Here is a 25,081-nt window from a genome sequence, read left to right as displayed (position 1 = left end):
GGGCCACTCGGCCGTGAGAATGCAAGATGTTCCTGCAACTCTTCCTATGGCTGCTGCTCTGGAGCAAAGGTCAATTCTTAATGCAGAAGGCAGACAGGAGAGGCAAGACTACAGGAGCCAGCTGGATAGGCAAGTGCATCAGAAAGGACTACCAATCGTGTCACTAAAACACAAAAAGAGATCGTTACTTTTGAAAAAGACCTATAAAGGGGAGAACGCAACAGGATTTTTCCAAACCTTATTCTCCTTCTTGCACCCTTACAGGGAGCTGGTGAGGGCAGAACAAAGTCCACAAGCACACAGCCAAACGCTGCCAGGACAAGGCAGGAGGGACCACTCCTCGGTCCGTGGCCTCCGCCCCCCCTGCGGAACAGCACATGTGGAAGTATAAAGGGGCATGGTTAGAAATGGAGGCCCGGGAAGATGATGCTCTACCACCTAATGTTTGTAAGTCAGTCGGAGACCTGAAATGGAAAGGGCCCCTATTTTTACATCTGTGACACAAGGAAAAGATCACACGGAATGGCCCCATCCCCAAGACACGGACTCGGTCCTCAAACCCGCAAGCCTCCATCCGGAGGATCCTGTCCCGCCTCTCTCAGAAGCACGTCTGTCTTTTTCTTATCTAGTGGATTATGGCAGTTCCCTGATGAGACCTTTGCATGGGTGGATGAGGGATCTTTCCAAGGGGAACTACCACGAGCTCAGGTAACATAATGAAATGCAAGAAAATCAGGCTCGGTGCAGCGAACATTAAGGGCTGCCGCGTGCAGCTGCTCAGGGCCCGACCCCTCCCCCTCCCGGGGCGACCCCCACGGAGGCCACAGCGAGGGCACCTGCACGGACGCCACCGTGGCACCAAAGGACTTTGTACTGTGTACTTTAGAAGCTACAACTTTTCCATCAGTGAACTCAATGCTTAAAAATTGGATGGGAGCATGGATATGGGCGTCACAAGAAGGCAGAAGCCAAAGCACAAGACAGGAGAAATCACGGTGGAGAGAAACACCGTGTGGAGCCGTATGAAGCGAGGCCTTGATGTGGGCTGTGGGAAGGCTTCCGTTGCTGAGGGTACACACAACCCGACCTCCCTCTCCTCGGCCCGAGTCCTCTGCCCGGTCCAGCTTTCAGCAATAAGGAAAGGAGTATGAAAATCAGATCGACAGTTCTAAAAATGGCTACCATTCACGAAAATGAAAATTATGAAGACCTAGGGCATTTTTCAAAATAAATGAGAAAGAACTTTTGCCTTCGACAGCCTATTTTATAACTAGTAAAGTGCATCACACAGGGACCTCCAATTCCTTAGAAAACTACAAAGGAATCTGATAATGAGACTGGCAAAATTTTTACAGAGCATAAAAACTCCACTTCCCGCTCTTTACAAATCTGACAAGGACCAGAAGGTAGTTTTTCACTTAAGATCTTTGAAACCAAGCAGTTAAGTGAAAAATTCCAAGACACCTTTTGGAACGCTTTAATTGACAGAAGGGAAGTACACAAATGAATTTTAAAATAAAATCAATGCATCGGAGAGTAAGATCTAATGTGAAAGGAGCCACACCTCACTCAGATCAGATGGAAGAAGGCCAAAGTCAAAATCACAGAGTGAGGAAGGACGCAAATGCGAGACGAAGGGCCCTGGGACTGAATTATCAAGACACGCTCTGCTGGTGTCTCCAACTTCCAGATTACCCAGGCCTTAGTCGGTGGTTTGGAAAAACATGGTATTTGGTCACAAAGAGCAACAGTAGAGACCGGCTGCATCTGGAATGAGGAAGGAGCTTAGAATCCTGGGGACAAAGTACACACTCGACTCTGTGACAATGAGGAGGGAGGTATGAGGACACCAGAGCGCTGACGAGGCTTTGCGCTCTCTCGTGACAGGCGCCAACCAAATCACAGCAACATACTATGAAAAATTGCTCAAGGTGCTACTTTAGTGAAGATATGGAGCAGCTACAGAAGGTTTCTCTGGAAAAGGTCCAGCTCATGTAGAGAAAATAAGACATTCAAGCACTGTAGTGACTATGTGCTTTGCTCAAAGTTGGTGGAGGAAAAGAGTTCTCTCCGGTTGACTTGCAGAAGACGATCTTTCTTCACAGAGAGGACAGATGCATTCCGTTCTCTACAAAGTTCTATTGGTCTTGATCTTGTCCCTACAAAGAAAACAACAGGAATATTCACAATCAGTTTGAGTATAACGTTCTCTATTTAACGAAGATTGACTCCGAGCACTTAGTGGCGGTGGGAATTCAAAAACCTTTGCCTTATCTCAGAATTACTCTCAGAGTTGGTACAGAAAAAGAATGACCATTTAATTACTTATACATATTTTAAAACAGTTCTTTACTCTCAGTTAAAAACCTGATTAGAAATGATGAATGAGCGCTAACGGGTATAGGGTTTCTTTGTGAGAGGGCAGAAATGTTCTAAGATTAGTAGTGAGGGTTGCACACTTTGAATACAGGAAAACTGTACACTTTAAGAGGGTGAATTTTATGGGGTATGTGAATTATATCTGAGTACAGCTCTAATTAAAAATCTGATTAGAGGTGGCTGGGATGCTCAGTGAGTTAAATGTCCGACTCTTGATTTCGGCTCAGGTCGTGATCCCACAGTTCATGGGATCGAGCCCCGTGTCGGGCTCTGCACGGACGGCACAGCCTGCTTGGGATTCTCTTCTCTCTCTGCCCCTCTCCCGCTCCCACGCACCCTCTCAAAATAAATAAATAAACATTAAAAAAATAAAAATAAAACATTCTACTCTTTTAAAAAAATCTGATTAGATCAGATGAACACCGGGTGACGTGTGGAAGAACCGAATCACTGTACTGTTCACCCAAAACTAATATTACGCTGCATGTTAACTAAACGGGATTAAAATAAAAACTTAAAAAGCCAAAAAAAGAAAAACCTGATTACAGAATACATTTTCGATAAATTTCTCACTCACCTAGTGAATTTACCTACCTATACTAAATAATTTCCCAAGATCGCCACCAGTCATCCTATTTGTAAAATTTAACAATTTGAATCATCAGGCTAACCATTTTCCAATTTTAAATACTGCTTTCTGCTAAAACTTGTTTGTCTGATAATGTATTAGAAACTAAGACATACTTAATTATTATACAACCTGATAGAATATAGAGTTTTAAAACTGCATTTAAAAAATAATCAATTAAAGCCATCTTTTTCTACTCCAAATGGACCATATTATTTGTAAAGACTGCTTGGGAGGGTGTCTGGGTGGATCAGTCAGTTAAGTGTCTGACTCTTGGTTTCAGCTCAGGTCATGATCTCATAGTTCATGGTTTGAGCCCCACGTTGGGCTGCGTGCTACCAGCACGGAGATTCTTTCTCTGCTTGGGATTCTTCCTCTCTCCCTCTCTCTGCCCCTCCCTGCTCGCACTCTCTCTCTCAAAATAAATAAACTTTTTTAAAAACCTGCTTCTGGACTACCCAAATAACTCCCCCTATCAGAGCAATAGCTTGCATTAATTGGTCACAGTGATGCCCAACATGTTACTTGACTGCATAGAGACTGAAAATGAAATCAAGGGAAATTGATCCAGTTGTTACAAGCTGAATGAGCTGAATCCTGGTCATGGATGGTATGTGTATGTATGTGTGAATACCCATGTGTATACCTGCACTCACGTGCACAAACCAAACTCCTCTAAATTTCATCTCTGAGATGAATGACTGGTCCATCAATCCTGTACAGAGGTCCATCACAATGCTTCCACGGGACAAAAATCAGTAAAGATACCCTTTATATCGTTCATCAGAAAAGACCAACGCTACTATAACTGAACAAAACCACGAAGCTTTATCGACTGTGTTTACATGCAGATACCTTTCTGGTGCGTGTTAAGAATCAAGGTTTTCAGGGTTAAGAAGAAATATACACAATTAACATACATTAGGGTGAAACGTTGCAATGTTAAAATCGAATTGAAAGTATCAACGTGAACTTACGATTTAATAGTTCTGTCCAGAAGAGAGAACTAGAAAAGGTATAATATACACCCCTAACTGCCAGATTAGGGTCTCTAATACCCGTTAAAAGCAAATAGGGCTCCTTGAGGGAAATGCTGATTCTAGGATGGAGGCAGGGAAGGTATAAGATGACACCATTATGTCATCTTGGGCCAGAAAAAGTTTTCAAAGATACGTGGGGTTTTAGCCAAGGAACACAGAGGATCTTACCGGTGGCCAAAGGTGTGCCAGTTTAAGCTTCAAAAAGATGGCTGCTATGTGCAGTAACATGGGTGAACCTCACAGAAATCCAGACACAGAAAGAGTACACACTACATGTTCCTTTTGTTTTACGTTTAAGAAATGACAGAGTCAGAGTAATGGTTACACGGTGGGGACAGTAGAGGGAAAAGACTCTGATTAGAAAGGGGCCATTTCAGGTGCTAGAAATACCGATGTAAAATCGTGTCAAGCTATAAACCTAAGATGTGTGCACTTTGTATACGTGTGTGTATGTATGTTAAGTTCTGAATGAAACATATAGAAGAAAAGTCTATCCTATCCACAATAATACTCAAAAAGGAGAAAGCCAGAAAATCATTTGTCACCGTTTAAGGTGGATTTTAACTCAACTTCTAGCCTTGAAAATTCGTAGGGAAAGATTTAAATTCTTATCCTGCCTTTCCAGGAGGAACTGTACTTCCAGAGATACCTGAATGGCCTGCGTCGACAAGGAGGAACTTTAGAGGAGAATGTCCGCTAATAACTGTCAAAGGAATGATATCAAAAATAACTCATCATCTTATAAACATTAATGAAGTTACTGATTCAGGCCAAAATTACCAACTGGTGTTAAAAACCACTAGGTGATGGTTGCCCAGGGCCAAAGTAACACCACACAGAGGACTTTCTAGTTGAGAAGGTAAAAACACCTCTACCATGGAGGGCCCAGACAGCCAGCATCTGCAACATGGTCAATGTTAACATCACTAATGGTGGATCAGTCACAGATCACGGGCATCATAGTGTAATTCTGGGGTTTTCTGTCTTACTTATTTAAGTAATCTCTACACTTTGATGTGGGCCTTGAACTCACAACCCCAAGATCAAGAGTCACAGGCTCTTCTGACTGAGCCAGGCAGGCATTCCCTCATAATGTAATTCTGAAACAGTGCTTATGAGGGACTCCAGCAAAAAATGCTCTGTTGAGGGGCCACCTGGGCAGCTCAGTCGGTTAAGCGTCCAACTTCAGCTCAGGCCATGATCTTGCGGTTTTTGAGTTCAAGCCCCATGTTGGGCTGTGTGCTGACAGTTTGGAGCCTGGAGCCTACTTCAGATTCTGTGTCTCCCTCTCCGTCTGCCCCTCTCCCACTCGCACTCTCTCTCGAAACATTAAAAAAAATTTTTTTAATGCTCTGGTCAATCTTTAGATGAATTTGCACTTTATAGGAAATACAGAGAATGGGGAAAAAGCCAAATGACATTTCAAAGAAGAAACCAATCAAATGAAGGTGGGTATTTTTGCAGGACAAGCAGCAGCAACAACAAAAAAGCTGTCCTAGATTAAAAACAACTTGAGATTTGCTTGAATTTGTTACACAGTCCTGGAATTGATCCAGGCTTAGACACTTCATGGAAATTTTCAAGATGAAAATCTATTGATGTGGAAAGGTGGAAATGGTTAAATGAAATGAAAGCAGGTCATAAAACAGTATAAATAATTAAATCTCATTTGGGGAAAATACATATACAGTAACACCTTGGTTTGTGAGCATAATCCTTTCGGGAAACATGCTTATAATGCAAAGCACTCGTATATCAAAGCGAATTTCAAGAACCATTGGCTCAGTTGTGATCATGTTACGTTAGGCACCACGTACTACTCGTATCGCAAGTTAAAATATATTAGAAATGTTTGCTCGTCCTGTGGAACACTCGCAGAGCAAGTAACTCGCTCGATAAGGTTTTCCTGTATATACAAAGAGCAAAGTATCTGGAAGGACACACAAAGTTGTAAGAGACGTTATCTTGGAGTTGTGAGCAGACAGTGGTTTCTCTTTTTTTTTTTTGTGCTTACTTACATTTTCTAAGTTTTTTTTTTATAATGCATGCGCACTGCTTTCTATTCTATTAATAAAAGGTTATTTTAAATAAACAGAGCCCTTACTATTGCTAGCCTAGTGGGAGCTTGACAGTAATCAGAAGAAAAAAAACTGGAAACCAAAGATTGGATTATTGCCCTTATTACCATAAAGTAGTGAAAGCTGTTATTCTGTGATTTTTTTTTCCTCTTTTTAATTTTTTCATTTTTTAATTGTGGTAAATGATCCGTAAAATTGGCTATCTGGTAAGATGGTAAGAAATGGTTATTTTTAAGAGCACAGTTCAGGGGCATTAAGCACGTTCGGAGTTCTGTGCAACTGTGACCACCCTCCATCTCCAGAACATTGTCATCTTCCCAACAGAAACTCTGTCGCCATTAAACAATGACTCCTCATTCCCCCTGCCCTTGGCAATCGCCATTCTACCTTCTGTCTCTATAAATCTGACTTTTCTAGGTATCTCAGTGTAAGTGGAATCATACAGTATGTGTCCTTTTCCGTTGTATGGATAAACCACATTTTGTTTATCTTGACTGATAATTTTATTTTTTTTCAGATTCAACCCACCCACAGACTTTCTCTAAACACTCTCCTGTCAGTCTTCATAGATGATGACAAACTGCAGAATTTACTTTTTAAAAATCCAATCTATGGCAGGATAAACCTTGCTCACTGCTATTAATACCCCCACAGCCCAAGAACTTCTAGAACATGGGCACCTCTATCGGAATGGCTACTCTGGCAACCCAGTTCATGCTGTCCTTCCTGTCTGGTGTGAAAAAGCTGTTCCAACCTTTCTTTAAAAAAAAAATTTTAATGCTTATTTATTTTGAGACAGAGACAGAGCATGAGTGGGGGAGGGGCAGAGAGAGGGAGACACAGAATCCTTAGCAGGCTCCAGGCTCCGAGCTGTCAGCACAGAGCCCGACACCGGGCTCGAATCTACTATGAGATCGTGACCTGAGCCAAAGTTGGACCCTTAACTGACTGAGCCACCCAAGTGCCCCCAACCTTTCTTTCTTTAGAGATGACTGTGCTTTTCCAGTGAAAAAACCACAGAAGATTTGGCTAAAGGTATCATCGGGCTGGTACATTCTGGGGAAAAATCAGATACTTTATAATAGAAACTAAAGTATGAAATTACTGTTTCGCCTTATATTTTGAAGCATCCCGAGGTTCTCTGCTGGGATTGCTCCAGTCGTCAGCTTCCGGTGTGGTCTTGTAGTGACGCCAGGCAGACTTATTAAAAACTGGAAGTCTCTCAAATGATTCACTTGAAAGTGCCTAACAGAAAGACAAAAACAGACACCAAAGGTCCACATGTCATTTTTCTCACATGAGATACTGAAGTTTTACTATTTACAACATTAGAAACCCTGATGCGTACTTTTGGAATTACATTACAATTACATTTCGATAGCGGACATAGATTGGCCAGGATTAAATTAAAGCTTTTTTAAAGGAATAAAAACATTCACGCATTCAAAACCAGTACCAAAGTACACGTAACCAGAACACAAAGTATTTTATTCAGTTAATACTGCTTTGAAATACTCAGGCGCCTTGACTATACGGTCTCTAGGCTGAGCGCTGTTGTTCACAGGCTGACTGCTCCCCAGAGGGCCCACACAGAACTGAAGTTTCATACATACTAAATTTATACACATAAGCACATAAGGTGATGCCAAATATCACATCATTTAGATGCAGTGGCACATAAGATATACACTCCAAATCCCTGGTTAGGTTATGGTATATAACACATCACGTATAACACACCGCGCATACGCAGCTGTGAAAAAGAATGACCATCTCTATATGCAGGGATGTAGCAGATCTCCAAGATATACAGGAAAGCTTAAAAAAAAAAAAGAGCAAAATGTGGAAATAATCAGTGTGGGAAAAAATTATTTCCCCCCATATGTTTATCAATGCAGAATCAACTCCAGGAGGCTCCATGAGAAACTGGTACCATGGTTACCTCTGGGAAAGAGACCTGGGTGGCTCAGAGCCAGTGGCGGGAAAGACTTACTTTTCCCTTTGGTAGCTTCTAAATTCTGTACTACGTGCCTGTATTACCTATTCAAAAAAATACTTCAAGTGTTCTAGAGTTTAGAAATAAATAAAAGTCTGATGCTACCAATGAATGAGAACACCTGTGTTACAGAAGCTTTGTTATTAGATCAGCCTTTTATATCACCATACCGTGATTACTGAATTCTTGTAACTTTGGAAAAGCCAGTGAGTTTTAAAGCAAGAGACTCAAAGACTTCAGTTTAGGAAAATCTATCTCCTTTTACATTAGTCTTTTCAATGGTTATGCGATTTTAAAAGAAATCACAACTAAGAATCTTAGTCTTAAAAATCAGTATTTATGTGTTTACATGTCCGTATTTCGTATTATGCTACACCTGAGCAGAAAATCAAGGACAGGACATACCTTGGTTTTCCCATAAAACTAAAGTAAATCTGAACTGAACATAAGACATGCTGTAGTGCTGTTCTCCATTAGATGTAAGAACTTAAAGCTTTAAAACGTAAAGATGCCTTCATATAACTAATGAAACGCAGTACCTTCAGGTAAATGACAGCGTCAGTACCGACCCCTTCCATGGAATAGAGTTTCAGATCTCCCTGAAAGTATCTGGCGTAAAGACGAGAAATTGGCAAGCCGTAACCAAATCCAGCCTACGGAGAAAAGAAAATCCATACAGTGAGACAGGTACAAATGCGAACCCATTCGGTATGAGGACTCTTTGGAAGATTAAAAGAAATACTTAATTCAGTTTTAATGCAAATAAATTACAGACCCAACCTTTAATGTATATGCTCATTTATGGCAAATAATCTATTTTCACCCTACAAAAACACTTCTCTTATGTTTGGAAAATATTAGAAATACTTCAATTTTTGACTAATGCTTTTTTTTTTTTAGTGTCTTAAAGCAAATTGGTAGCATGTTTTTAAATTTTAGAGATGGGGAAGAGGGGCAGAGAGAGAGAGAGAATCTCAAGCAGGCTCTACACTCAGCATGGAGCCCGACACAGGGCTCGATCCCACAATCCTGGGATCATGACCCGAGCCGAAATCAAGAGTTGGTGACTCAACTGGCTGAGCCACCCAGGCGCCCCAAATTGTTAGCATTTTAAAAGCAAATCCCAAATCAAATGGGAGTTGAACTGGTAACAAAACTAAACCACATCACCCTTAAGTTTCATCATCACAATTTCTTGCTCTTTGGAGTGAAAATTAAATTGGCACAGGAGTTCATATCGACCGGTACCCAGGCTAACACACCGAAACGAAAATTTCCTGAGTCTACCTCCTAAGGTTCTGTGAATGGTAAAGTATTTTGATATACGGCAGATCAACATGTGTTTAGAGACGAGAAAACAATTCCAGTACTGTCCTATATCTTTACATCATAGAACCTTGAATGTAACAGGTTGTTGGGAAAAAAAAATTTCAGATACCGACAAGGACATTAAGAACAATGGAGACTAATTTCAGTAACTGTGGAGTGGAGGGGCAGATTCAGTGCCCCAAGCTTTGGCCCCTCGGATGAAATCCCGTGGCATGCCTACTGGGGGAGGCAGTGGGGTAATGCGCTCCTAGAGCAGCACGTGCCCTGGCTTTGGGCTCAGACAGACCTAAGTGGAAATTCACTGCGAGCAGTTTACTCAACCTGAGATTGTTTTCTCATCTGAAAATGTAATAAAAAACTTGCCTCAGAGCTGCTATGAGGACTAGACCGTAAGTGTCAAGTCTTGACACAGTGCCTGAAACTAAGCACAAGTACACACAGTGAAGCTGCTGTCACACTGCAGAGCAGCAACTTTACCAGGTAACGTGGAATTCTACCATTTTTAAACATCTTTCTTAGATTCCTTCCTCAGGGCAGGGGCCGACTCAAAGGGGAGCATATGACAGAGCTTACCGTCATTTAAGGGCTTTAGTACTGGCAGGGGAGCCTGGATGGCTCAGTCGCTTCAGCATCTGACTCCTGATTTTGGCTCAGGTCATGATCTCAGGGTCATGAGATCAAGCTCCACATTGGGCTTCGTGCTGAGTGTAAAGCCTGCTTAAGATTCTTTCTCTCCCCCTTCCCTGACTCTGCCCCTCCCCTGCGTGTGTGTGCGTGCACGCTCTCTCTCTCTCTCTCTCACAAAAGTTTTTAAAAAAAAAAAGGTGGGGGCTTTAGTACTGGCAGGATATTAACGGTACTGAGGACAAGAGGGTGACTGATGTCACCACAGTAAAGAAACCAGCATACTCCAGGAAGAGGCCAAGGAAGTCTGCCTCCCACATTTCCAGCAAGGCCCGGAGGCTGATACCGGGTCCCCCAGGGAACGATCGAGAACATGAGCGTGAGGAGACAGGTAGGCCCTGAGGATGCAGAGGAGGGGTGTCTAACTTGGATTTGGTGAGGTTCACCAACGTTGTCCCAGGGTGTCAAAGGATCAATAGGAGTGGGGTAGGAGGACCTTTCCACAAAAGAAACGCATGTGTCAAGGCACAGAGCTGTAACGTGGTAAGGGGCTCAGCGAGTAAAGTGTTTTCTAGAAGTACATATCCACATGCCCACTTTAAAGCTGAAGTCAGTTTATGACTGGGAGAGATGCTAGTGGAAGCGTTTCTTCAAAGGAGAGGCCACATGGTGCCCTGCGGGTAACGCACACGTGGCCGGTGCCAGCCTTGCCGTAATGAGCACAACCACCTTGGGCGAGGCACTAGCCTTATTTTCTCCTCTTTAATAAAAGGGGAGGTTAGAGCAACAGTATTTGAAGTTCTACGTCAATTGTTCAGTTTCATTTTTAAAAAAAACTGACAGAACAGCTATCCTCAAGATGCTATTTGAGGATATAGACGACCCATATTCCTTTTAAACAACTGGGGAAGCCTCCAGATTTGCTTGTAGTGTTTTTTTTTTCTTTTGACATTCCTTTCAGTAGGGACCAGAGGCTGGCGAAGACAATGCCTTTCAAAATTGTTTTTTTCATGAATTTTCTTGACTCCTATAAAAATGACTTCCTGTTTTCAACATGCTGAGTTAACAAACTCTGTCTCGAATAAATGATACAAAGTGTTGGATTTTATTCATACAAATAAAATATAATCTTATGTGCTTATCAGGTCGGACTTGAAAATGAAACTTAATTTGTGCCCTCAACCATTTTGCAGACTGATAGATATGTTGCTGTGTTTAATGACAAAGGGTTCAATTGTTGTTTGTCAATTAGAAACACTCAGCAGGGGAACAAAGTGTGGCCCGAGCAGGATCTAAATGCTGCCATGGTAACTTGGGGCTTTTCTCACTGCCTCAGTAGGGCTGAGACAGAAAGGGCTCTGAAAATGCATACGCCACCTATATGTTTCCTGCTTATGTTGTTTAATATAAAAAACATAATGTGTTCATAATTTAACATTCTAATTATATAAACAAATGTGGTGGGGGAGGCTACAAAGCCCTGGGCGATCTGGATCTCCACAGTATGCAGCACCCCGGGGTCCAGAGCACGAGGCAGCCAAACACACTGTAAGGCAACTTTGCCCGCCTGCCATTAACCTTCCGCTCTCACCGAGGGTAGCCCCAGGTGGTAAATGGGGTCTGGCAGCAGTCTTAACCAAAGGGAAATGCTGTTTGCCTCTATCAGGAAGTGAGGTACTCAGCTCTGAGAGTTGCTAAGACACAATTAGAGAAGAAATCTAGGTCCAAAGGATTCACAAAGATAGTAGTAGCGGGATAAAACGCCCCCTCCTCCAAATCACGCAGGAAACATTCGAATTCAAAGAGGCGTATTTAACCAGCCAGGGAGAAGTCTAGCCCATTCCCTTGGGAGTCCCTCCTCGTGTTCATGGCCTTTCCTTAAGCAGCAGTTTGAGATGCTTACCAGAGGGGCAGCTCTTGTAGGCTCCAGGCTAGGTCTAGGAGCAGTTGAATACATGTAGTTAAAAAGACGGTCTATTTTTCGAAGTGGGACGCCACCGCCTAGGTCACTTATCTGTAACGTACAAAATGTTTCAGAACAAATCAATCCATTCTTAGTACAAGGCAAGAAGTTCATTAAAGTACCTACCAGATAACTCTAAACTGTACGAGGGCTTTGAACCCCCAGTGAAATATGGTTCTCTCATCTAAACCTAAAACAAAGAGGGCAGGGAAACACCATAGGACCCGACAGGCTCGGGGCTGAGGTCTTGTTCACCTCCCTGAAAAATGGGGTTCTGATAAGTTTAAATGAGGTAACAAGCAAAAGTTTTCTTCTCTTCCCTCTGATGCCGCAATGTCTAGGTACTATTCAATTAACTAGACAAAGTATCTGTGCAAATAAAGCAGTCACCTTAATGGATAGGTCTTCTTTCCCCAGAGTAACAAGGGTTTTAACAGACGGGTAGGCTTCTTTCCTGTCTTCATAGAGTTCGACTGTCGCCCTCATTGAGTTCTGAAATAGTAAGACCTTTTTTTTTAAGCATGCCGCTGACTCACAAACCATGACTTAAAAACAGAAACTAGCAGAGGATCGCTTATTGCACAACACCACTTTTGTGGAGCAGACAGATATTAGTTGGTTTTCCACACCATTTTTTTTTTCCTCTAAAGAACTCAGCTAAATGTGTGTTTGGATCAAGGAAAATTTTCCCGATGCTTTATTTTGATTTTCATCTAGTTTCCTTCCCATCCATCACACTAAATATTTTTTTTCTTTTCTTCCTTTTTTCTTCTTGCTTTCACTTTGGAGTATTTAAATTATTCAGCTCTTAACCAAGAGGGATGTTTTTATCACATGTAACGAGGCTACAGAGGCGCACTGATGCACTTTAAGTCCTATTTATCAGTCTGCATTTACAGAGCACCTTTCCTCTACAGAAGGCGGAAAACCTGAGAGTATTCATGTTTCCCACAAAAATTAATCATTTGGCTGAGGGGAAAAAAAAGGCAATGTCAGTTAAAAAGAAATTCTGAAAAAGCCACAGCTGTTGAAGAGAAAGTTCACAATTGAATGCCCATCTCAACCTTAAAATGTTACATCAGTAACATTATAATTTTGGGAAGCAAATCAGCATAACTGATTTTTCAGGTGTTCAATTTAGGGTTTTACACATTGGAAGAAATGAAATTTTAGCTTAAACACCTTGTGCCTATAATACTGCTCTTATAAATGCCATGAGCTACTGATTGACAAAAGCAAAAGCTTAAGCTGCAGAGTCTAAAGAGGTTTTGTTCTTTTGTTTTTTGGTGTTTCTTTTGGTCCAGTCCTCCCCCATATTTCCCCTCTGCTTCCATCAGATCTTCTGAATGGACTCAAATGTGTAAAAGGGTTACGGTATCACCCAATACTAAAACAAATGCTAATGCACAAACATGGTTAATGTTTACAAACACAGATATGCAAAAACACGTATTTATTTTGATCTGGCTACCATCAATAAAGCCTCTACCAGGTTTGGAAACTAAAATGCATCTCTCATCTCATAAGTGAAGAAAAAACAGGATGGATTTTACATAAAATCACTAAGGTACAATTAAGCTTCAAAATCAATATGTACTAATATTCACGAAAACTATACTGTACACAGCAATTTTTCATCTCACAGTGTACAAATTATAAAACCCACAGGGTATCAGAAATAGAATTTTTAAAATGGTTATGCAAAACCTTTTCTTATGCTAATCTAATGAATCCATTATGCCTTGAATCAAAGTAATTTAAAATGAAGACTTTTTTCCATGTTTTTAAATTCCACTTACCTTGAACAACTCAAACAGCATGTGAAACAGATGAGAGGGCACATAAACTACCTGAATAGGTTTGTCTGGAGCTTTGGCTGAAAACAGAGACAAAACCATCAACGAGTAAGGACCAAAACTACAAGAAAGCCAAGAAAGCCGCTGGTATTCTATTTTTCAAGTACATAAAAAAGAACTCTACACAAAAGGCTAATTTAGGTTCCCACCTCCAGAGATAGGGCTGAGCAAAAACATATGCTTGGAAGTCCAACCAATTTGGGGAGAAATCCTGTTCCCTCACTTACCAGCTATGTGACCTTGGGCAGATTATTCAATTTCTCTGAAACTGGAGCAAGACTGGAATATTATCACCTATGTCATAATATTCTGAGTTTTATTGAAATCATCTAAATATTTCTCAGTTTTTTTTTCAAATTCGGGGACATCACCCCCACTGGTGACCCCAGTGGTGATGAGGAGGAATGTGAAGCCACAGCAGAAAAGGGGCACATCTTCTTGGCTAACTGGATGAAACAGCAATGTTAAATCCTGTTCGGTTTCAACAAACGAGGCACATTATGGAGTAGCATTTAAGGTTCACATAACTTTTCTACTAGTAGCTAGCAGATAAACTCCCACCCCTTCCCTGAGAGACCCCCAGTCTTTTCTCCTTGCATTAAGGATCTCTGGAGGAAAATACGAGAAATACTGAATCCCATGTCAGGCACCAAGAACAGCGTATGGGCTATAGAGTAGATGCTGCAAAATGGGGTCCTTCCTCCTCCTCGTGACCAGAAATCACTTAGGAGACGGAACCTACGTGAACTTCCTCAAGGAGAATGCAGACATACTCAGCCGTGTTATAATTTCAACCTAACTACTTCCGAATAAAGTAACAGGGATATAAAGTAGAGCAAACATTTGTTTGGCTCTTAGCAATTTACAAAGAGCTTCTGCCTGCATTAGCCAATCGTGTTCTCCCTCCTGACAGTACTATGTGGCTCACAGAGGGGTAGTATTATTGTGGGCGAGGGCACAGGCTTTGCAGAGGCTACGTGACTTGCCTACTGAAACGGAAGAGGCCTGAAATCAGACAACTGAACCAACAGCTTCTGACTCTAAATCCTGAACTCTTTGATGACCAGTTTTTTTGGCAAGTACTATGTCAAATACATAATTTAAGATTTAAAAAAATTTTTTAAAGGTTTTTATTTATTTTTGAGACAGAGAGAGACAGAGCATGAGCAGGGGAGGGGCAGAGAGAGAGGGAGACAGAGAATGCGCAGCAGGCTCGAGGCTCTGAGTCGTCAGCACAGAGCCCGACGCGGGGCTCGAACTCATAGACCGTGAGATCATGACCTGAGCTGAAGTCGGACGCTTAACCGACTGAGCCACCCGGGGGGCCCAATTTAAGATTTTTCTTAAAAAAAAACAGAAGTCCTTCTACCCTTTCCCATCTCAACCCCCAGTCTGCACCCGGAGGCAGCCACTTGTTACTGTTTCTGCTTTAGTCTTTTGGTTGATAATATGACCACTGTGTTCTGTAACCCTAATTAACTCTTCTGTACTTTGTCTCTAGGTTCTTTTTTAAAAAGCTGAAAATTGATAGTGTTGGTAGCATCCTAGGTAGGTAAATACTGGTCACTGCAGAGCAGCCACAACAGTGTGTAGAACCACATTTCCTCCCCCGTGATTCCAATGACATGTTTCATGTGTCGCATGAAGGAGAAAGTTCTCAGCCCTAAGGTGAAATGGATTCTCTTAATCCTCCACCAACTGCTCAAAATCATGCTACCCTTTTTGAGGTCACTGAATATTTGGACTGTGTCCTTCTTACACAGTTTCATCTATTCCCTGGTGCTTCTAATAACCCTTCCTCTTGGGTAACTGGAAAAGGCACATATGCTTCCCTTTCCTTACCGTATCAGTAAGATCTCCCAGCTTACTGTTCTAGTACATGGTATCCATTCCATTCTTTATGATTTTTCAAACTAGAATTGTCTTCCAAACATGCTGCGTAGCCATCATCTTCAAACTGTTTTTGATTAAAGTTCCAGTATGTTCTTCACTATTTTTTATATCCATATTATATACACCATCAAGTCAGTCAAGTCGCCTACCTCAGAAAGGGGTGCTTGGGAAATGCATTTCTCAAACCTTACACCCTCTGACTCACTTGATTGAAGGTTTGGCTAGGTACAAAATTCTGGGTTCAAAATAATTTTCTCTCAGAATTTAGAAAAGGAGGTAGTCTTCCGGCCATGGCAGCGCAGCTGCTAAGTTTAATGCTAGTCAGGTTCTTGTTACCCTGCTGGGTGTCATCTGAGGTCTGATACACCTTGGTTGTAATGTTGTTGAAGAATGAGGAACTGGATTAATCATCTGAGGTGGCCGCTGTCCATTTGCCCCTTCGGCCGTCACCTAAATGAGAAGGCTGACTTGTGGCACCCTGCGTACCTAGTCACGGCTTTTCAAATGACTTTAGGATAGGCACACAGTAAGCTGGCCTCTGACCAGAGGGTTCCCCAAATGCTCAAATGAAGAGGGCTTTACTTTGGGCTAACAACATGTACATGAATAGCCCCAGTTTTTCCAAGGTTTTTCTTTTTTTTTTTTTTAATGTGTATTTATTTATTTTGAGAGAGAAAGAGCATAAGCAGGGGAGGGGCAGAAAGGGAGAGAGAGAATTCCAAGCAGGCTCCACGGTGCCAGCGCGGAGGCTGACTCGGGGCTTGATCTGTGAGCCGACATCAAGAGTCGGATGCCTAACCGACTGAGCCACCTAGGCACCCCTTTCCAAGGTTATTTTTGAAGAAAGCACTCTGATTTGAATTTTCGCACCCCAGGGAAAACGCTTCTGACTGTAGGCAGAGCACAGCCCGAGTCCAGTGCTCCCCACTGCCCCTCCGTGCTCTGTCTCAGACCAGCTTTCAAGCGAACCCTAGCTTTTAGCTTCCTTTTCCAGTCCTTTGCACCTCCTGGCTCTGCTCCCAGAGTCCCTCCACCTTTGCAGTAGCCTCTCCTTTGTGGCTTCTTCCGTTCTGTCCCATAATCAGCATACTTCCATCTGTTTACTCCCTGGCAGGAGGTGAGGTAAGTGGTCCACTGATGGTCCCCCCTGGTTTCTTTGCTGTTTTGCTTTGTATTCCTTTATTGCCATTTTAATGGAGCCCTAGGAAGGAGTTGAACCCTCAGCCTATCTTGTACCAAAGGGCATGATCAGTTATATAAAGAGCCTTCTGAATTCAATCTTTTCACTCCAGATCTTTTTCCCAATCTACTCTTTGATATTTTTTTCTTTTCAATTGAATCAACATTCTTCTTACTTGTACTTCTATTTTCTTTGGGAACATTAACAGGTTAGATGTCTCTCCTTCCTTATAAGACCATGTCCAATGCTTTTGTCCATGACTCTTACCTAACCCTGGGTCCAATGGCTTTTATGTAGTGGACCTTTAACAGATGCTTGTTAACTTTCTAAAATAAGACACAAATGCAATATGAATTTTCCATTTAAGGGCACATTTTTAAAAGTCAATGGGAAAAAATGGGCCAGGCTTTTCATGCTCAAGACTCAAGAAATAGCCAAGTCTCTATTCTGCAGAGTCATTGCTCCAAATACCGTGTGTTGGAACAACATTTAATAAGTAGCAACAGAACTTAACACAGGATACAAAGGATTTTATTTTCAGATTGTTCTCTCTCCTATAACAATGAAAAACTAGAGGCTAAGCAGAAAGAAATGCATTTAAGAGAAAATAAGTAGCTGGGCACTTAGAGGTGATTAATGAAGTCCAAAAGTCAATGGGTAAGCCTATTAAAAACAGTACACGGTGTGGTTCAAAGTCATACTGGGATCAAGTCCTGATTCTGGCATGTAACAGATACATTAATAGGTATTTAAACCAGCTGGGCCTCGGTATTCCATATGTAAAATGGACACAGTACATACCTGTGTAACTAGTTTACACAGAGCCTGCCACAACTAAGTAGTCAATAAATGCTGGCTAGTATCGTTACTAAATAATTAACTTTACAGTGTTAACAGGGCCACCAGCAATGGCTTTTTGATTGCTGTACAGAACCGCTGGCCCAAAACTACACACAAAAGTATCCAATATGGGGAAACTAGAAATCAAAGATCCCAGGACACACACCTTTTCTGTAAACTCTCTTATAACAAGACATGTGTGGTATGACGTCAACTTTTTAGGTTGCCCACCAAACCCAAAGCTATAAACGAAACTGCTGACAGGAGAGACTGGTCTAGAAATGGTGAAGAAATGCAAGTAGTAAGTCTTAGCCTTCCCAAGTCAACCCTGACTTCCAGTAGCCACCCTTTTAAAAATATCCAGTCTGGGTCTGGTGCTTTATTTAAGGCCCCAGAAACAGCATCCTTTTATCATCACACAAGGTGATCTTACAGATGAGGAAGTCCCCATCTCTAGTCAGAATCCATGTCCCCGCAGTCTGGCTAGCTACAAAGCTCACATCCTTCCTCTGAGCCATACTGCCTCACCACAAGGATTCACAACAGGTAACAAAAGAGGTTTCTTTGCCTCATGTTTTGGCAAGCGATTTCTCAGGAAATCAGAAAGCTAAAATGAGAACAAGTATGATGAAATGGCTACTTGTCTTTGGAGAAACCTATATGGGTTTCATGGCAAGTCAGAAATAGCCGAAACCTGGGGTGCCTGTATGGCTCAGTCGGTGAAGCGTCTGACTCTTGATTTCGGCTCAGGTCATGATCTCGAGGCTCGTGAGTTCGAGCTCTGCATCGGGCTCTGTGCTGACAGTGCAGAGCCTGCTTGGGATTCTCTCTCTCCCTCTTTGCCCCTCCCCCACTCTCACTTGCTCTCTCTCTCAAAATAAATAAACTTTAAAATATGTTTTTAAAAAAAGGAAAGCTGAAACCTGATGTAAGATAAATAAAATTCTGTTCTTTTTAATACTCCTGTTAAGTTACAAAATGGATAATAAAGAAAGTTTATTACAGCTGGCTCCCAATACCCAGAAGTCTAGTGATGAGTGGTAAATCCTGATGCCGTTCACCAAGTATGTTCTCCACCATCCTATTTACTGCTTTCTCAGCGGTCTACACTGGGAAAGGAAAAACACCCAAAAATTCAGATGAAAAAAAAAAAGATGATAGGTCACACTAATGGCAAAATTCTCACGTAGCAACAGTGCTCTCTCAGGTTGGTGGCAGTCCCCTGCTCTGAAGTGCAGGGCAGAGGGCAGTGCTGTTATCCACTACTGTTCAGGGCACCCGGTGGGTAATGGAAGCAACGAGAAAGAAGATGCTATGCTAGCTCATGCAGGCTCTAACAATGAATCCACGGGAATCTGGATCTGGCAAATTTCCTTCGGGAAAAACTGAGGCAGCTATCGTGCTGTGGGAAACACCCACTCTCTATAAAGTGACAACATCCATTAAGGGGTTGAACACTGACCTCTGACCTGCATCTCTAACGCAGAACCTGTGAGCGCTAAAGCAAAGTCCTTAACCATGCCCACAAAGAACTCTGACATTCAGGAAATGATAAAGAGCAATCATAAACACATTACCCAAAGCAACAGGAAACTAGAGGTGGCCTATAACCACCAGCATTTATTTCTCTTAAAGATGGGAAGAGTGGCTCCAAAAATCATGCATGAGACAGTGCTAAAAACAGTCATTAATCTCCTCTCCTGGTGAGGTGCGCTGCCCAGTGTGACCGCTTCACTGAGAAGGAACGGGGGACACGGCTGGCTCCCGGGATCAGCAAAAGCAGGCTCGCTGCTCTGGCCTTTACAGCGAGTGAGGCTGCCATTCACACGAAACAGCAGCTGGTTACCACCTGCAAATTTAAGTCCCGTGTTTGACAAACAGAAATCTATAGTGAGGTCAGGCCTTGCCCAGCCTGTAAGGAGGAGGAGAGAGAATACAGAGATGCTTCTACTCGGGAATACTCCAGCAAAGTCCCTTCTGCTGTGGCAATGTATTGACTACAAATATGGAGAACCCAACAGACTGTGAAAGCAGCTTTGATTGCATACGTTCTGGAAGAACGGAGGGGCGAATATCCTGAAACGGCAGCCTCAAGTCTTTCCACGTTTTGACCTCATTGCAAGTAAAATACATTTTTGGTAGACGTTTGAGAGGGAACTGGGTTTATCTTTAATTGTAAGTGCCCACACCCTAAGAATCAGTCATTCCACTTCTAGGAACCCAACTGACACAAAGACTTCCACGTGTTCACAGATTTTCCCACCCTCCAGATACAGACCCACACACACCCTGCACCGCTCATTACAAGGAATATGGGGAAATTAGAAATCCTAAATGTTCACTCACCGGTAGATGATTAAATAAATCACTGCAGTTTACGCTGTGGATAATCTCTAAATGCCATTAATAAACGCAAAGATCTTCAAGGCGGAAGTGAAAAACACCAGTGACAGCACATGTATAGTTTCAACCCCATTTACATAAAAAAAACCAAAGCTCTGTACAGTCCCAAGACAGTAGAGGACTCTCACTTTTTACTCTACATTCTGTATTGTTTGTATTTTTCCAACGAGCATGTCTCTTTTGTAACTAACAAATAAATAAAGGTAACATGTAAGTAAGTATACAATCCTGTGACGAAGATAACAATCAGTCATGACCCTACTATCCAGAAAGCTGCTGTATTTTGGTGCTATGAATCCTCCAAAATATTCTCCAATGAACTTGCACTACTACAAACTTTGATAGGCTGTGTTTAAAAAGCTCATCTTTTCCCATACATTCAATATTCTTTTTTAAAAAAAATTTTTTTTGAAAGAGAGAGAGAGCACACATGAACACGCACAGGGAAGGGGCAGAAGGAGAGGGGGACAGAGGATCTGAAGCAGGCTCTGCGCTGACAGCAGACAGCCCGATGCCAGGCTGGAAGTCAAAAACCGTGAGATCATGACCTGAGCCGAAGTCGGAGGCTTAACTGAATGAGTCACCCAAGTGCCCCTCAATATTCTTTCAAAGCATTATTTTGAATGGCTGCTTAGTGTTCTATCTTATGAGTGTACCACAATTTATTTAAATAATCTTCTATCTAGTATGGAAAACTTGGGTTGTTTTCTCACTTTTCTGTGTAAGAAAACCACTGTGATCATTATTCTTATACGTACATCTGTGCACACCTTACTTTCTTAGAATACATTTTCTGATGGTTAATTTACCAGACCAAAGAATAAGACCATTACTAAATTTAATTTACTAGGCCAAGAGAAAGGACACCAGTAGCATTTTCTGAGAAAGGCTGTACCAATTTAAACTTCTACCCAAAATGTGTAAGTGTTGGTGACAGAGTGACAGAGTAGTTTTCTGGGCACCAATTCAAAGCATCACAACGTTTTAATCACTGCCACTTTGAAAGACAACATTTCTCTATTTTTGTTTGTTGTTCTTTGATTAGTCTAGTTAAACGCGTTCCCGTATGTTTAGTGACTGCTTGGCATTTGTTATTTTGAGAATTGCCTATTTACAGGTTTGTGCATCTTCTACCTTGATCACTTCTGTTCCAAGAACTCTGAGTTCTAACAGATCACAAACTCTTGTACAAAAACTCCTTACAACAATATACCTAGGTGACCTAAGAGATAGAAAAGTTTTAAAAGATATAAGAGGAAAAAGTAGCATACTTTTAGGATCTCATTGAAAGGTAGCTAAGGTATCAGACTTTTAGTCAACTTCCTTGCATTTAAGGTTAAAATTATTTTTCTTTTACCATTAAATTCTTCAACTTCCAGCTCTGGGGCGACCAGGTAATACTGTTCACACAGCATCTTGGCGGTTTCATATGCATCTGTAAAGAAAAAAAAGAGTTTAGCTTTTGACACAAGCAGATAGACAGACATACAGATACATAAACAAAATCAGGGCAGTTTCTAACCAGACGGATTTAGAATTATTGTTTTTTTAAAAAAATAGTCTTTTTTGGCTGTAATAGAATTGTTATGACTGAACCAAAATTTCTCTTCCTTTAAAGTTTTAATGACTACAAAAGTATCAAAATACTGCACTAATGACAATATGGCCAGTCGTCTACTAACCATACATTTATTTAACTTTTAATTATTCCTAAAAGGTATTTTTCACGAAAATTTATAAACTGTACTTTTGAACACCATGCAACCTGACTAAATTGCAGCGTAAGAGATTTGTTGTTACACTATTACTGACTATACTCCCTCGGCCGTAGTTTTCATCTCTGTGACTTACTTATTTTCTAACTGGAAGATCGTACCTCTCCACCAATTTCACCTATCCACCCACCCGCCCTTCTGGCAACCACCAGTTTGTTCCCTGTATTTGTGAGTCTGTTTGTTTGTTCATTTGTTTTGTTGCTTAGATTCCATAGGTAAATGAAATCATATGGTATTTGTCTTTCTTTGTCTGACTTATTTCACTTAACACAATACCCTCTAGGACCATCCATATAGCCATAAATGGCAAGATCTCATTTTTTATGGCTGAGTAACGTTCCATTGTATGTAGATACCACTTTTTCTTCATCCACTTATCTATCGATGGACACTTGGGTTGCTTCTGTATCTTGGCTACTGTAAGTAATGCTGCCATAAACGTAGGGGTGCCTATATCTTCGAATCAGTGTTTCTGTTTCCCTTGGGTAAAAACCCCCAAGTGGAATTACTGGATCATACGGTACTTCAATTTTTAGTTTTCTGAGGACCCTCCATAATGTTTTCCATAGTGCCTGGACCAAATACATTCCCCCAAGAGTGCAGGAGGGTTCCCTTTTCTCCACATCCTCACCAGCACTTGTTATTCTTGTCGTTTTGACACTAGCCATTCTGACCGGTGTGAGGTGCTATCTCTTTGTGGGTATGATTTGCACGGTGACGACACTTACTGTGGTGAACAGTGAGTTATGTATAGAACTGTTCAATCACTATGTTGTACACCTGAAAGTAATGTAACATTGTATGTCAACTATACTTCGAAAAAAGATTTCAGTTAAAATAAAAACTAAATGACATTCCGGGAAAGGCAAAACCACAGAGACAACAGAACGATCGGTGGTTTTCGGAGGTTCAGGGGGAGGTAGGAAGGGCAGGCATGAACAGGAAGAGCATGGGGCGTGTTTAGGGCAGTGAAACTACTCTGTATGTACTGCAATGGTGGGTGTATGACATTATGCATTTGTTAAAGGCAACAGAACAGCATAACACAAAGAGTGAGGCTGAATGTAATCCATAGGCTTTAGTTAATAATAATATACCAGTGTTGGTTCATGAACTGAAATAAAAAGGATTTTAAAATAATCTTTTTAAAAAATAATACTGCCCAAAGTCTTAAGATGTGCCAATTATTTGTAATGAATTATCAGTAAGTATTTGCTGGAAGAAGGGATTTCCATGGGCCACACACTCTAAGTTATCGGGGACACTACCATAGCTTAAAAAGGTCCTTTAAGTTACTTAAAGGTAACACAGTGGGGCTGATATTTATCAAAGTCTGAGGAACAAGAGTTCACTTCTAAAGGAAAAAAAAGACACAGGGTAAGAAGATCTGGGCTATTAAAGAAATAGCTGGAACAGAATTCAGGCAGTTAGATCTCAAAAGATGGAAAACATTCAGAAAGCTAAAGTGCATTATTATAGACTGCATGGGTGCCTTTTCTCTTGAACTATAAACAATCTGAGGTCAGGGTTTGTGTTTTCCACGTGGTTTGTAACCCATACAGAACTTAGTATATACCTATTAGATGGTCAATACATATTCTTCCTTTGATAAATTTTAAACCTTTTGATAATTTATTTTAAAAACAGCTTTACTGGGGCGCCTGGGTGGCTCAGTCAGTTAGTCAGCCGACTTCGGCTCAGGTCATGATCTTGCGGTCCGTGAGTTCTGGCCCCACGTCAGGCTCTGTGCTGACAGCTCGGAGCCTGAAGCCTGCTTCAGATTCTGTGTCTCCCTCTCTCTGACCCTCCCCTGTTCATGCTCTGTCTCTCCCTGTCTCAAAAATAAATAAACGTTAAAAAAAAATTAAAAAAATAAAAGTTTAAAAAAATAAAAACAGCTTTACTGAGGGGTGCCTAGGTGGCTCAGACGGTTAAGTGTCTGAGTCTTGGGTTCAGCTCAGGTCATGATCTCATGCTTCATGGGTTTGAGCCCCACATCGGGCTCTGTGCTGACAGTGCAGAGCCTGCTTGGGATTCTCTTTCTCTCCCTCTCTCTGCCCCTTCCCTGCTCGCACTGTCTCTCTCAAAATAAGAAATAAATAAACATTAAAAAAACAGCTTTACTGAGATACAATTCTCATATCCACATAAGTCACCCATTTAAAGCATATACACAATTCTGTGGTTTTTAGTGTATTTTCAGTGCTATGCATCCGTCCCCACGATCAATTTCACATTTTCATCACCAGGGAAATAAACTCCATGACCATGGGCAATCATCTCCCTCCACCCAGCCCTAGGCAGCCACGGGTCTACTTTCTCTCTATAGACTTGCTATTCTGGACACTTTACATAAGTGGAATCACACAATACATGGCCTTTGGTGCCTAGCTTCTTTCACGGAGCAGAATGTTTTCAGGGGTCACCCATGTTGCAGCGTCTAGCAGTACTTTATTCCTTCTCATTGCTGAACAGTGTTATACTGTACACAAACACAGTTTGTTTCTCCATTTGTTGAGGGACATCTGGATTGTTTCCCGTTTTTGGCTATTATGAAGAATGCTGCCATGAACATTCATGTCCAAGTGTTTTTTGTAAACATATGTTTTCATTTCCCTTGGGTATATACCCAGGAGAGGAAAACCGCATGATCACAAGGTATCACAATGTTTAAACATTTGAGGCACAGCCAGAATCTTATCCAGAGTGACATTTTTTTAAAGTTCACCTTCACAATTTCTAAAGATCAGATACTCAGATTACTTTAAAACGCTTCATAGGTGCATTTGCAATATTCTCACCTGGACACCAGCTCTTTGGAGACAGGCTTGTGCTTTTTTCATATTCCTCACATCAATACTGTGCATAGAGTGGATACTTGTTTAAGATTCAAGAGGTAAGAGAAAGAGGGAAGGAAGGAAGAAAAGGGGAGGGGGGAAATAACGCCTACAGAATTTAAGTATGTTAAAATTTAACACTGTCAACCTAAAATAATATAAAGATTCAGGTATGTTCCGACCAAAAAGCTTGGTTCATTTACCTCATATTGCTACCCAATTAAAATTTTACATAATATTTGACCTCAGAGTAAAAATTC

The 25,081-nt window shown here is 41.5% G+C and overlaps 1 protein-coding gene across 3 annotated transcripts in view; it reads right to left on the bottom strand.

Annotated features, from left to right (window-relative positions):
- Positions 1-1,461: 1,461 nt before the first annotated feature.
- Positions 1,462-25,081, bottom strand: part of PDK3 (pyruvate dehydrogenase kinase 3) — a 66,253-nt gene continuing 42,633 nt past the window's right edge. For 2 of the 3 annotated variants that reach the window (XM_027054684.2, XM_027054688.2), the window contains exons 6-12: positions 21,567-21,644; positions 13,837-13,913; positions 12,428-12,529; positions 11,978-12,088; positions 8,661-8,774; positions 7,231-7,370; positions 1,462-2,159 (exon numbers count right to left, since the gene is read on the bottom strand). In XM_027054684.2, coding sequence (XP_026910485.1) covers positions 2,129-2,159; positions 7,231-7,370; positions 8,661-8,774; positions 11,978-12,088; positions 12,428-12,529; positions 13,837-13,913; positions 21,567-21,644 — 653 coding nt within the window. In that variant the 3' untranslated portion in view covers positions 1,462-2,128. The remainder of the gene's footprint in view (positions 2,160-7,230; positions 7,371-8,660; positions 8,775-11,977; positions 12,089-12,427; positions 12,530-13,836; positions 13,914-21,566; positions 21,645-25,081) is intronic. The other variant, XM_027054685.2, reaches the window with a different exon arrangement.

This window comes from Acinonyx jubatus, chromosome X (genome assembly GCF_027475565.1).
Source record: "Acinonyx jubatus isolate Ajub_Pintada_27869175 chromosome X, VMU_Ajub_asm_v1.0, whole genome shotgun sequence".
Lineage (NCBI taxonomy): Eukaryota > Metazoa > Chordata > Mammalia > Carnivora > Felidae > Acinonyx > Acinonyx jubatus.
This window is presented reverse-complemented; position numbering and strand designations above follow the sequence as displayed.